The following is a 15,430-nucleotide window of genomic DNA, read 5'->3' as shown; positions in this document are numbered from 1 at the left end:
TCCAGAGTGGGCTTTCCAAAGGAGGTGCTTTCAGACAGAGGTACCAACTTCATGTCTGGATATTTAAAAGCAATGTGGAAAGAGTGTGGAGTAAACTATAAGTTTACCACACCCTACCATCCACAGTGCAATGGGCTTGTTGAAAGGTTCAACAAGACCCTAAAGGGAATGATAAAAGTGTTACCTGAAAAGCTTAGGCAAAGATGGGACATCCTTTTACCCTGCTTGCTCTTTGCTTACAGAGAGGTCCCACAGAAGGGGGTTGGCTACAGCCCTTTTGAACTTTTGTTTGGCCACCCTGTGAGGGGTCCATTGTGTCTTGTGAAGGAAGGATGGGAGTTACCTCTCAAAAAGCCTAAGCTTGATATTGTGGACTATGTACTTGGTCTCTGCTCCAGGATGGCTGAGTACATGGAGAGAGCATCCAAAAACCTGGAGGCCAGCCAAGAATTACAGAAAGCTTGGCATGACCAAAAGGCTGTTCTGACTGAGTACCAGCCAGGGCAGAAGGTGTTAGTGTTGGAGCCAGTGGCCCCAGCAGCTCTCCAAGACAAATGGTCTGGACCCTACGCCATACTTGAGAATAAGGGAGAGGTCACCTACTTGGTGGACCTTGGCAGCCCTAGGAGCCCCCACAGGGTGCTCCATGTAAACAGATTGAAAGCATTTGTGGACAGGGAAGACATGGGTTTACTCATGGCTACAGATGGGGACCAGGAGGAAGAGAGCGACCCTCTCCCAGACCTGTTATCCCAAAACCCTGATGATGGTTCAGTGGATGGAGTAGCCTTGGCAGGCAGCCTCTCTGACCAGCAGCAATGGGACTGCAGACAAGTGTTGCAGGCTCATAGACATATGTTTTCTCTCACACCCAGTCAAATTAACTGGTGCACCCATGAGGTGGACACTGGTTATTATTATTATTTTTTTATTGAGAGTTCATATATAACAATACAGTACAGTACAGGAGACATAACATATTTGAAATCCAATTAATACAGTCTAGAAGAAAAAAAAAAATAAATCTTGAAAGCAACCATACAGTTTTTAGTTATAACATTTAAATTATAGAGTGCAAAATTGTGTAAAAGCAAACAGGCAACAGACTTTCACTAATAATTAGACGATTTTGTTAGAATTAAGATAATATAGGAACTTTAAACTCCCTGTGGGATTTCTCCATTAATTTTTCATAGCTAGATTTGTAAAGTGCATCGTGCATATGCATAACGAACTCAATAAACCAATTTTAAATCCGATTGAATAGGAGCAAGGCAAATTTAAGGATCAAACCCACTCCAAACTTTATCATAATTTTTCAGAGCCCCTGATCTTAAAGCATATTTTCTTTCCCTATCCTGGATTCGGAGTAATTTTATCTTCCATGCTTGAAAAGATGGGACAAGGTCTGTTTTCCAGGACTGTAATATAAGGGATTTTGCTATTAAAGAAGCTATAAAAAGGGACTCATCGTGTTGGGTGTGAATAGAAGAGCAACCTAGGACGGAAGTCAATTCGTCCAGGACAATATTAGTTTTAAGGACAATTGAGAGATATTTTTCTATTTCCTTCCATAATACCTGGATTTTGGGGCATTCCCAAATAATGTGTTTCCACGTGCCTTTTCCTTCACATCGGAAACATTTGTCAGCTATTTGGGGGAAGATATTATGCAACTAGATCTAAAAGTAGATGGTTTTTTAATAAACTCAATCTTCTTGATCAACAATGGTGCACAGATATTGATGAAAGGATTGAGCAATTTTTTATACAGAATAGAGGTTCAGCCCCATTAAATATAATCTGGGATGCTTTTAAAGCAACTCTTCGTGGAATAATTACATCTAAAGAAATCCCTAAGTTGAGGGCAAAAAGGGAGGAGAAAATCAAACTCCAAACTGAACTCTCACAGGCAGCCCAAGAGCATTTTAGGGTCAGATCTAAGATCTCTGGTCACAAACTTAATATGGCAAAATGCAAAATGAAGAACTTTTATTATGAATTAGGCGAGACAAATAGCAACCTATATGCACAAAAAATATATGAAGAGAGTGAATATACAGGAAAGCTTCTGGCCTGGCAATCTAAAGAAAAGCAGGTTCACAATAGAATAGATCAGCTATTAGATCCTATTACTAAAATACAAGTTAAGACCACCACCTCTATTGGCGATCTGTTTTTAAAACACTATGAAGGAATTTATCAAGTATCTGAAGGGGCTACATCTGACTCTACCTTGGAATTTTTTTTAGAACAACTTGAAATACCTAAATTAGATCCTGAGGGCATTAATTATCTTACTCAAGACTTCACATTATTGGAATTAGAGGAAGTGATAGAGTCTTTCCCCAACGGCAAGGCCAACGGTGAGGATGGCCTTCCCATCGAATTTTTTAAAAGATTTGAGGGAACACTACGCAAAGAACTTCTGAAATTAGTTAATAACTTACTCCAAGGTGGTCCCCCACCGGATTCCTTCCATATAGCGGTGGTGGTCAGTATTTTAAAAAAGGGCAAGAACAAGGAAAATATAAATTCATACCGCCCGATTAGCCTTCTGAATACAGATTATAAAATTTTTACAAAACTTTTAGCAAACCGATTAAACAAAATAATAGGATCCCTGGTAGCTCATGACCAGTGCGGTTTCATCGCAGGCAGACATCTTCATTCCAACACTACATTTTTATTGGAGGCACTAGATTATTTTAAAACTAATAAGGTGAAGGCTCAAATTTGGTTTTTAGATGCGGAGAAAGCCTTCGATCTAGTCTCTTGGGATTGCCTGTTTGCAATTTTACGTAGTTTTAATTTCCCGAATGTTTTTATTTTTCTCTTACGACAATGTATGTGAATTCTAGGGCACACATTATCATTAATAATACAAATATTGGGTCCTGTAACGTCACTAGAGGTACGCGACAGGGATGTCCCCTGTCGCCAATTTTATTTGCATTATTTATCGAACCTCTTGCAATCGCCATCAGGAATATTAAAGCTGACACAGCCCCAATATTAGGAATGACAAATATAAAACTGTATGCAGATGATATTGCCCTTTTTATAGATTCTAAACCCTCTAGTCAACGGAGGATTTAAAAAATCTTCTCTGATTTTCAAAAGCTGGGGGGTTATAAAATTAATGTAAACAAAACGGAAATTATTCTGGTGAACTGCACTATAGACACTTTAGCTCCGGATATAACACAAATCCCAAAAGATATCTTGGAATATTTGTATCAGATAGCCTAGACGACCTTTTTGCACTAAATGTTTTACTTTTATTAAAAAAGGTGGGCTCACTTTTAGACCGGTGGAATTTGTTACCCCTGTCTATTATAGGACGGGCATCGCTAATTCGTATGTCGGTATTACCCCTCTTTAATTTCCTTTTTTGTGCAATTCCCTGCGCAATCCAGGCCTCTTATTTTAAAAAAGTAGAAGCGCTGATTTCCTCTTTCCTATGGGCAAAAAAATCTCCCAGGCTTGCACTGAGCACTTTGTATTTATCATCTACACAAGGAGGGTTGTCCCTCCCAAATATTAGAGAATATTATTTTGCGTCTTTTGCACATTATAGTCACAGGTTTTCTGTTTTAGATTTTCACGAGACGGATGATTTTTTTATCAAAAGGATGCTGCTGGAATTGAAAATTTATGACCCAGTAAGAATCACTAAAGATCCCAAAAAAGTACGCTATAAATCCCTGCAGTGGATCTTTAAGGTGAAAACTCAGTTTTTTAAGTTCTATGGATTACCTAATTTTAGCAGCAAGACAAATTTAATGAATTTTAGCTTAGGAGACGCTGGATGTATGGACAAATATATATTAACTATTTGGAAGGAGAATGGCTTCGAGAAAATTGAAGACTTCCTCTTGGGTAACAGATGGAAATCCTGGGATGAAATCAATAGTCAGTTAATCCATTCGCACTGCATGCTGAACTGGTCCTTCTTCAGGATAAATCCAAAATTTAGAGAACTCACTATAGGAAATCTATTTGTGAAAGAAAATATTTCCACTATCCTTAACAACAAAACACAAAAGAAAATGAGTATTTGGATTAAAACACTAAGAGAAGGTAAAGATCAGGACCTCTACAACAAGATTACTGAAAGATGGAAAAAGAAGGAAGATATTACAATTAATCAACAGGTATGGGACAAAATAAATAAGTTTAATAAAACCATTTTTCGAGGAGCAAATTTTAAACGTATGCAATTCTTTAACAAATGGTTGATATATAGAACTCCGTCCTTTTTGCATAATATCTTCCCCCAAATGAGGTGGACACTGGTGACAGTCTGCCTGTGAAGAATAAAATCTACAGGCAACCTGACCATGTCAAGGATTGTATAAAGGCTGAGGTGCAGAAAATGCTTGAACCTGGAGTTATTGAGCCATCAGAGAGCCCATGGGCCAGCCCAGTAGTCCTTGTGCCAAAACCCCATACCCAAGATGGAAAGAGAGAAATTAGGTTTTGTGTGGACTATAGAGGTCTCAATGCTGTCACTAGGACAGATGCTCATCCTATTCCAAGGGCAGATGAGCTCATAGATAAATTGGCTTCTGACAAATTTCTGAGCACATTTGATCTTACAGCTGGCTATTGGCAAATCAGGTTAGCTGAGGAGTCCAAGGCCAAAACAGCATTCTCAACCCCCATTGGACATTATCAATTTGTGGTAATGCCCTTTGGTTTGAAGAATGCACCTGCCACTTTCCAAAGGTTGGTGAATCAAGTCCTTGCTGGGTTGGATGACTTTTGTGCAGCATATCTAGATGATATTGCTGTCTTCAGCTCCACCTGGGAGGATCATCTGATCCACCTGAAGAAAGTTCTGGAGGCCCTGCAAAAGGCAGGCCTGACTATCAAGGCTACTAAGTGCCAGATAGGGCAGAGCAAGGTTGTGTACCTGGACCACCTAGTAGGTGGGGGTCAGGTTCAACAAGTGGAGAGCAAGATACAGGCCATGCAGCACTGGGCTCCTCCAACTACCCAGACACAAGTCAGAGCCTTCTTGGGCCTGACTGGGTATTACAGGAAATTTGTGAAGAACTATGGGTCCATTGTGACACCATTAAATGACTTGACATCAAAGAAGATGCCAAAAAAGGTTCAGTGGACAGTTAGCTGTCAAAAGGCATTTGATGACCTGAAGAAGGCCATGTGCTCTGCACCTATCCTGAAGAGTCCTGACTACTCCAAAGAGTTCATTGTCCAAACAGATGCTTCTGAGTTGGGGGTGGGAGCTGTGCTTTCACAACTTAATGTAGATGGTCAAGACCAGCCCATTGCTTTTATTAGCAGAAGGCTGACCCCTAGAGAGAAACGTTGGTCAGCCATTGAGAGGGAGGCCTTTGCTGTGGTTTGGGCCCTGAAGAAGTTGAGACCATACTTGTTTGGCACTCACTTCCTAATTCAGACAAACCATAAGCCCCTCTTGTGGCTTAATCAGATGAAGGGTGAAAATCCCAAACTGCTCAGGTGGTCCATTTCCCTTCAGGGGATGGACTTTACAGTGGAGCACAGACCAGGGACTGACCATGGCAATGCAGATGGTCTCTCCAGGTATTTCCACTTAGAACATGAAGACTTATCTGGTTAAGGTTAAGTTTAATGTCCCTGCGTTTGGGGGGGGGGGGTTATGTAGGAGAGTAGGGTCTGCTATCCTATGGTCACCCCAATGTTTGCTTTTTGCTTCACTGGTTTTCGACTTAATGTGGCTGTGGGCCTGCTAATCAGACCCACAGCCTGCTGTTCTCTCTCTAAATTACTAACCATGTACTATAGGTACATCACCAATTTGGTACTGGACACCTTATCAGCCCCTGTACAGTGCACTATAGGTGCCCAGGGCATAGATGCACCCAAGGCCTACCAGGGACTGCAGCACATCTTTTGCCACCCCTGGCTGGCCATTAAATTGACACAACTGGCTGATCACTCAGCTGGGGCAAGGTGGTGTACTCACCCCTTGCTTAGATATAGTATACCTGTATCTAAACCTATATCTGGACACATATATACCTATCAGTCACTCCTATGGCAGACCTTAACAATCCTGGAGGCAGAGTGCTTGGTTTTATGTGAGATGGTGCTCTAGCATGAGCTGAGCCTGTCTGCAGAGGTCGGAACCGTTTCCTTACTGCTGTTCCAGGGTATTGCCATACCATATACTCTTAAGTACATTATAATCCTCACGGTTATTGCTAACTTTGGTTTGGCTTTATCAAAACATGTCGTGTAAGGTGTCATACACTTTGGAATACTACCCCCTCGCCAGTTCTTGCGACGGGGGTAGCATTCCACCCTTCTAGAGGGAGAAGACATGTTACTTTACTTAAAACGCGGTTAATCCTAACCAGAGCCTCAGCATCACAAAATGGATGCTGCTGCCCCGACACAAGTCTGACCTCCTGCTGCTGACCGAAACTTGGCAGGGGAGGCCTGGACAAAAGGTTTCCTGTCGCAGGGAGGTCCTACACCACCCCAGACAGGAGATAGTGGATTGGAGCAGGGAGGGTTGAAAGAAACTAGACACTGCCTGGGGCCCACACGGTGTCCCATGCAAAATCCAGTCAAACCGGTTCTGCGACACTCCAGCCCCAGTCCTGGCACGAAACTGGACAAAGGGAAAGGGGTGTAACCACTCCCTTCCTGGGTCCCACCCATAGGAGGGACCTAGCAGGTAATCCAGCCCCTTGATTTGGAATAAAGGTAGGAGCTGTGCCAATGCACATCAGATTATCCTGACTGAAACTTGTGAAACAAAACTCTGGACCCTTCAACATCCTACTCGACGTAGAAGACTGAAGAATCTCCCTTGTGGTCAAGGAGTGACCACCCACTTTTCCTGCCTTCCAACAGCCCGATCCACAGTCCCAGTGAATCTGAGACCCGTGGAGGCGATCTGAAGCATGGGGCCGGCTAACTTGGAAAAACTACAAAGTGCTCACCGTGCAGCTCCCGAGGCCCCCTCAAAGCTGTGCATTGGGGTTTGAGAAGCCCCAGCCCTGAGCAGCTTTTGCACCAAAGTTATCTCCTCCACACTCACGGAGTGCTGCGTGGGGCCCTTTTGCATTTTCCTGCTCAACTCGTTGGTCCGGTTGCTTTCCCATTGGCTAGCGGCCCCAGTACCGATGAACCTTTGAATTTACACTGGTAGTCTGGTTGCCTACAACTGGCCCTCGCTTCCCTGAAAAGGAGCAACCTCTCTGACCTTGCTGGTCTGAGTAAGAAGCAATCTTCGAATCCTACATGGGTTGCACTTGCCAAGGCTTGTTAACTCCAATCCGGAAGCCGATACCGCCGATAGCGAGAACCTTTGTGGGACAGCTCCTGATCTACTCCAGGACATCATCGGTGCCCCAGAGTCCACGTGGCAGCAGAGACAAGCTTCTCAACAACCACCTGATTGCGCCCGACAGTGCCTGGTTCCTTCCTGGTTCCACCCTGGTCACTGCTGAGTGACCCAGGCTCTGTCCCCTCTGCTTTCAGGTACTCTACATCTTCGATCCACCCTTGGATCCAACCGGACTCTTCTCTCCTGGCCGCCTGCAGCATCTTCATCTCCAGGCACCATCGAACTGCACGACGAAACCCGACACACTTTGGCACCTATGCACCCGCTTCCTGTGGGTGAGGTAACTCATGAACGCCGGTGCTCCTGTAGTGATTTACACCTCTAGTGTCTAAGTCTAAAGTTTGGTAATTCAAGTCCAGTCGGAAGACTCCTAAAACTGTAACTCGATAACTTTTACGCACCATTGACTTTGCATTGGTGCATGCGTGTGCTTTTAGCGCTGCACCCGAGCCCCGCGGGCCTCTCCCGACTTCATCACTTCTAGTCCCGAGTAGTCCCAGCGATTCCCAAGGCCCTAGGCCTTACCACTGTTCGTAAAGTGATACTTATACCACTTTTTAGGTCTCGCCTGTCGATGCGCATGCGCATCGAGCTTGCGAGACTATGGGGGCTTAACCAGTCTTTAACTAACTTGCAAGGAATCGTGGCGATTCCTTGCAGTGCCCGTGAGATTCAAGCTCAATGCGCATGCGCATTGAGCTTAAAAGCGCGTGCACATCTCACAGCCTCCCCCAGCTCCGCCCCCTCACTTCTTGATTGCACGGCCGCTAGGCCGTGCCTCCCCTACTCTCCTCCCCCCTCCTCCTCCTACTCTCCTCCCCCCTCCTCCTCCTCCTCCTACTCCTACACTCGGGTAAAATGTCTGAGATCTTTGTGTGGCGTAACATTTAAATTGCCTATGAGGACCTCCCCTAGCGCTTACGTCACTCTGGCTCCTTGGATGGAGTGGCAACCGAGATCGGCAGTACACACGGAGCACACACATTCTCTTCTACCCGTGTGTCGAACCTTCTTCGGGAACTTGTAGTCGTGGTACCGATATCTATGCGTTTTTTTCCTCCTGTCAGATGTCTCCCGCTGCATTCGTTTCTGGTAAGCCCCCTCTCTTTGGTGTTACCTTTCGGAAAGCGACGCGTGTTCAGCTCCGCCCCCTCACTTCTTGATTGCACGGCCGCTAGGCCGTGCCTCCCCTACTCTCCTCCCCCCTCCTCCTCCTACTCTCCTCCCCTCTCCTCCTCCTACTCTCCTCCCCTGCCTGCCGTGTCGCACCTCTCCCCGCTCCGCCCCCTCCCCTGCCCGCCGTGTCGCAGAACACAGAAGCTTGTTTCCACTGGGGACTTCTTTCACTGCGATCATTCTGGTGAGTGTTTCACTTGCTAGAGAGCACTGCCACTGTGTGTAATAACCGATCATTGGGTTAAATGATTAAATTGGGGTAAGTGACTGTGGCAAAGAATTGCACAAAATGTGTAAAACACACATTTGTTATGTTGGATTGCTCAGTGAGTTAATGCTTTTGGTGCAGCAAGTCATATTTAACCCACAGGGCATGGATTACACTCGGGTAAAATGTCTGAGATCTTTGTGTGGCGTAACATTTAAATTGCCTATGAGGACCTCCCCTAGCGCTTACGTCACTCTGGCTCCTTGAATGGAGTGGCAACCGAGATCGGCAGTACACACGGAGCACACACATTCTCTTCTACCCGTGTGTCGAACCTTCTTCGGGAACTTGTAGTCGTGGTACCGATATCTATGCGTTTTTTTCCTCCTGTCAGATGTCTCCCGCTGCATTCGTTTCTGGTAAGCCCCCTCTCTTTGGTGTTAACTTTCGGAAAGCGACGCGTGTTCTGTGAATAGCGGCAGCGTCATACATCCAAGTTCAACAGAGTTCTCGATGTATTGCAGTAAACTGTTTGCATTTTTGTCCCAAATCATTGGCTGTTAATGCTACTTTACGTATGCGCGACAATAGTACTTTATTCTATTACTTTGGCGTGTAGCAGCTCCCAAAGCAAGGTTTTTTGTTGGATAAATGGCGCTGCTCATGGATATCATTCAGACGGGCTTGCATCAGACGCTGAAATTGATTCCCGAACATGTTATGATTTCTGCTGTAGTAAGAATGACGTGAAGACTAGTTTGTTCGACGTCAGTGCTCAGCGCATTGACATGCTGCTGATACAAAGAAAGTTGATTGGTTTCCAGCGGGGTATTTGGGTGTAGTTTTTACTTACCAATTTAGCATATCCGTTAAAAGAGAGCAATTGTGTGTCGGCCATGCCATCCTTATTTATTTATAAAGTTTTATATAGCGCGAACAAGATTTTTACCTGTTCTCTCTGATTGGTTGGTTTACTTTGAACTTTATACACTGCCGAAGTACAGTCGGATCACATGATAGTCCACGTATTAACACCACTACAGGGGACAACCCTTTTCATGTAGTGTTTTATACAATTAGTACGAATACTAGTCAAATAACTTTGGTTTGCCTGTAATCGTACAGCCACAGTGTTGCAGACATATGGGCCCTCAGATTGCAAATAATATTTTACTGACGTTTACAGTAAAACCACGGTTGCACTAAGGGTGGAAGACTGATGGACTACATGTGAAACGTAGCCCAGTGGTATGATGCTAGTGTGCAGATTTCATAGTAATTTAACTTTAGACTTAGTCGAATATTCCCAGTCCAAGGTGAACACACAGCATTGCTCCCACAAGAAACCCATGGGTTCTTGCGCGCATATTAATCAATTGAATTGGGCATTTGCTTAGTATTTTCTTTAGTCTTCAACATGACTGGAGCAAATCTTCCATCCAAGCCCTAACAAATATAGATTTTTGTAATGTATTAAAATGTATGACATTTTGCTTGTTTCTGAACAGTAAGACATTTTTCATTCTTTGCCTACAAAACAATAACGTTGGCATTTTCCCAGCTTACCTCCCTGCCCGTATTATATCCATTGGTGCATAACCATCCATTTAACCACTTTTCTTAGGTTATAGCTCCTCTGCCTGAAAACTGGAAGCCAGTTTTCTGTGTTTTTAGCAGCAAGGAAGGTATTTAGACAACAGTCCATCAGTAAAGTCAGTCAAAGACTAGGGGGCACCACCACCACATCCAACACATCCACCGCATCCACCACCACATCCACCACCGCATCCACATCCACCACTTCCACCGCATCCACCACTTCCACCGCATCCACCACCACCACATCCACCACTTACACCGCATCCACCACCACCACATCCACAACCACCACCACCACCACATCCACAACCACTTTCACCACATCCACATCACCACATCCACCACCACCACATCCACCACATCACCACCACACCCACCACCTCCACCACCACCACATCCACCACCACATCCACCCCCACATCCACCATCACCATCACCACCACATCCACCACCACATCCACCACCACCATATCCCCCACCACCATATCCCCCAGATCCACCACCACCACATCTATATGTGTGTGGCTCTGTGTGTGTTTAGGTGCAAATACAATGTTCTTGGATTTTCATCACAATAAAATACACTGAACATAATCTTCACAAAGTTATTTACAAACGTTTAAGCTATTGCCATTATAAATTACAATAACTTTTATTTAAGTATTAATTTTTTACAAAATTAAAAGCCATTGTTATTTGTAATATCAATACCACCACCACCACATCCACCACTTCCACTGCATCCACCACCACCACATCCACAACCACCACCACCACATCCACCACCACTTTCACCACATCCACATCCACCACCACCACATCCACCACATCACCACCACATCCACCACCTCCACCACCACCACATCCACCACCACATCCACCCCCACATCCACCACCACCATCACCACCACATCCACCACCACATCCACCACCACCATATCCCCCACCACCATATCCCCCAGATCCACCACCACCACATCTATATGTGTGTGGCTCTGTGTGTGTTTAGGTGCAAATACAATGTTCTTGGATTTTCGTAACAATAAAATACACTGAACATAAGCTTCACAAAGTTATTTACAAACGTTTAAGCTATTGCCATTATAAATTACAATAACTTTTATTTAAGTATTAATTATTTACAAAATTAAAAGCCATTGTTATTTGTAATATCAATACATCTAAGTCACGTAAATACAACACACATTGCATTACAAATGCTATAGGTGTCACATTTGCAAAAGTTAAAACTATTGACATTGTAACTGACAAAGCTATTAATTTTGCTACTTTCAAAACCAACACATAAATAAAAATAGTGTCATTTACAATACCAATAGCTCAAACTTTCCTAATGCGAGACCTATTGCATTTCCAATGCTTGTTTAATATATGGTTTGAGTGGCCACCGCCACCGTCCTCATCCATAAACGTGCAACTTTCATATGTAAAACTGTGCTTTTGTTTAAACGCTTGTGCTTCTATACTCATAAAGAGTATAGAGGATTATTCTAGTAATAAATACATATATTTTTATAATATATAATTTGTGTGGTGTCCTTTCATTTGATATTACAGGATTGCATATGGTAAAACAGCTGGCTTCACATGCCCTCTTGAGTTTAGCCTGAAGGCTGCTTAGTCCATGCTACCCCTAGGATAGCTTGTCTATAAGGTTGACTTACAACCACCACTATAAGGGATTGTTTGGACTGATACAAGGTGCCCACAGAATTGTGGACATCATACATCAGGCCAACTTCTCACAATATCCTTAAATTTACCAATTTCAACTTCAACTGGTTCAGTTAGATCTGTTTTTATTTGTTGATTAGCTACATCTACTACTTGGATTTTGTCACCAGAGAGAGGAAGGTTTTCTATTTCCACTGATCTAACAGTAGAACGGGTAGCACCTGTATCCACTAGGAAAGTAATTTCTACATCATTCACTTTACCATTTACAAATGGACCAGATTGATCTACCTCAAGAGTGGCTCCAAGCACACACTCTTCCTCCTCTCTCAGGCACCGTCAGAAGTAATCCTCAAATTCACTCCCACCATCTTCTTTCACCCAATATTGTTGAGACACATTCGACACGTTCACTCTTGGCGATCTGTTTACCTGTTCACCTCCGCTGAATCCTGTTTCTGCACTGTATCTCTGCGCATTTACACAGTTTGGAAGTGGCGGTTGTGGTATCTGACTTTGCTGAAACACTACCTGTCGCTGTAGCTGTTGCTGCTGATTTATCTAATTCTGCATCTGTGGATTTAATGATGCATTTTTTAACAAATTTCTGGGCGGATTCTTGCATTCGCGCTTCCAGTGTCCAATTTCGCCACAATTAAAACATGGGAGTTTCTGTTTTAGCTCTTCTATATTTCCCATCAATTTCGGTTTATTATAATTACCTTTAAATTTCCCTTGATTCTGATCAACATTTTTATTCACTAAGGTTGCTATTTGTTGTTCAGCCACCTTTACCTTTGCCCACATAGCCTTTTATTTCAGCTTCTTTTGTTTAGCATCAATTTCATCACTACAGTATTTTGCTTTTCTCAAAATATCATCTACTGTGTGTGATTGCCAACCAACTATTCCAGTTCATACCATTTTACTAATTTCGGGTCTCAAGCCATATACAAATCTGTATATGAAATGGCTCATATCCTTTTCACTCAAATGTTCATAACCACTGTACTGTTTAAATACCAGCAGTAATCTTTCATAGAATGAATGCACTGATTCTTTTGGCTCTTGGGTTGTTCTGTTTATTTTAACCCAATCTATATCTTTTGGGGGAATCTTGTTTTTTAAAAACACAATTACCTGTTCGTACTTTCTCATCACGTCTGGTGAAGGAGCACCTGTCACTTTATCTCGAGGAAATTCTTCTCTAGGCCAATTTATAGAAATTTTACATTCTGTCCACAGATCTGATGGGACAACTATGTCAAAGAATCCATCAAGATCAACCCACAAAACTTTTGAAACCTTCACAAATCTATCTACCTGTCGATACCATTCTACAGGTTTTTCTCTTAATCGAGGAAAATCATTTGTGAACATTAAAATGTCCTGTCTCGTCCATGGGACATGCACATAGCCTCCTTCCGGTATTTCTCTAATTGGAAACTCATTTGCTACTACTTCTTTTTCTCTGGCAGGAAAAGCTAAGCTTTTTCTGTCTTCCTCTCTTTTCTTTGCCCATTTTATTCTCCATTTGCTTAATTCACCCCATTTTCTCAAAATAACAATTAATTCTTTTATATGAATTATTCTTCCTGAGGTATTCATGTTTTCAATGTCTTTTTCAGAGAAATCCACCCTGTACGTTTTCTGCAAATTCTTCTGTTTACTCAAATCTACTTCTAATTCAACAGCAATTTCCTCTAATTGATCATATTTGTTTTTCGTTTTCCAGGTTATGCTTTTACAAATAAATAATAATTCATCATCCTGATATGCCTTCAAACTGTCAGTTCCAATTGTCCCAATTATTAATTCCTCAATATCTGCTTTCAATTTTGCAACATCAAGTAATTTACATTCTGGGGTTTGCGTTAAATCTATTTTACTCGGACTCTTTTCAGGAGTTCCAGAATCAGATTCTGCACCAGATAGAGTTTTACATAACGAATCTTGGTTAAAAGTTAAGTCAGGCATCATCATTTTCTCTCGATGTATTTCAGACAAATCTGAATAAAATTTCTCAGTCACTTCCTGTATTTCTGAATTTAATGGAACAGTTAAAGCTGAATGTCTAACTTCCCTTTGATCAAATACTGGAAGAACAGATCCAATCGTTACAGGTACTGTTACTGCTTCCATACTTTTAGTTAACTTCTGAATTAATTCATCTTTAGAACAAAAATATTCTGAGGTATTTGGTAATTCCTCACACCTTTCTGTTCTTTGACCATTTCTCAGGGTTTCATTTCTCTGAACTGGGGTTTCAATATAATTTCTATTTTCTCCAGATATATTTGAACTATGTCTTGTTTCTACTCTTTCAGGTGAATTTCTAAAATTCGAATTTGTTCTAGGAGATGTCTCATTAACAATTTCTCTTGGAGGGGCAGTTGGAGTAGTTGGAGGGGCACTTGGGGAAGTCCATGAACAAACTGGTTGATAGGGAGGCGGTTTTCTAGTATAAATCTCTTCTAATATCGCATCCTCTGAATCACTTTCTTCATTATTTCTATTTCTCTTTTGGGTACTCTTTTGTCCAGTTACCTCATCAATTAGTCTCACTGGGTACAAACCATCACACATGTCTCCATTTCTCCATCGACGCATTCTATTCTGATGTGTTTCTCTATTAAGATTTAATCCAGTTCCCCTTGAAACTCCTCTATTCTCTTGTTCTAATTCAAACATTTCATCCTCCCATTCAACTAAAGCCTCAAATTGGGTAGGTCTAGGCCTTGGTACAAGTTTCATCATTTTTTCTCTCAAATTTTTCAAAACCGCTATGTTAAATGAACCATCTTCCGGCCATGCTAGTACACCATCATTTTTAGTATATTCCATCCAATTCTCAATCCAAAGACAAGTATGGTAACCATATTCACCCAACATATAAGCTGCAGGTGTTTTGTACTTCTGAATTAATCTTCCACCTCGCGTTGCGATTTTCTTGTCAGGTTTAATTTTATTTTTCAATTTCTGAAACCATGAAAGCTTCTTTTTCTCCTTTTTGTAATAATAATCCATGTTTTAAAATAATTTCCCTTACTTCGAAAAAGATCGTAACAACTTCCTTGTTATTCCGCGATTCTAACCACCGAGCGCGAAACTCAACAACAAGCCAATCAGGTTAAGCCTCGTCATTATTTTGCTCAGCCAATAGAATTACTGTATTTCAGGATGAGCCAATCAGCTGTAAGCTTGCCTTGTCACGTGAACCAATCGGTGCGCAAATACTGTGACGTATGTTAGCCAATCACAGCGCGACTCTTGTGATGTATGCTGCCGCTGCAGCTTCTCTGTCTCTCACTCCGCTCCTTAACTGACACCTCCTTTACAAAATATTTTTCACAACGCCATATTTACAAATCTTTCAATAGAAT

General features: G+C 42.4%; 1 protein-coding gene across 1 annotated transcript; it reads right to left on the bottom strand.

Annotated features, from left to right (window-relative positions):
* Positions 1-4,073: 4,073 nt before the first annotated feature.
* Positions 4,074-15,074, bottom strand: LOC147722902 (uncharacterized). The gene is made up of 2 exons (XM_086967409.1): positions 13,693-15,074; positions 4,074-4,113 (listed from the first exon to the last, which is right to left on the bottom strand). The coding sequence occupies exons 1-2, from the start codon at positions 15,072-15,074 to the stop codon at positions 4,074-4,076; spliced, it is 1,422 nt and encodes a 473-aa protein (XP_086823535.1).
* Between the last annotated feature and the right edge of the window lie 356 nt (positions 15,075-15,430).

This window comes from Lissotriton vulgaris, chromosome 4_1 (genome assembly GCF_964263255.1).
Source record: "Lissotriton vulgaris chromosome 4_1, aLisVul1.2, whole genome shotgun sequence".
Lineage (NCBI taxonomy): Eukaryota > Metazoa > Chordata > Amphibia > Caudata > Salamandridae > Lissotriton > Lissotriton vulgaris.
The sequence above is the reverse complement of the archived record's forward strand: the minus strand, read 5'-3'. Positions and strand labels throughout refer to the sequence as shown.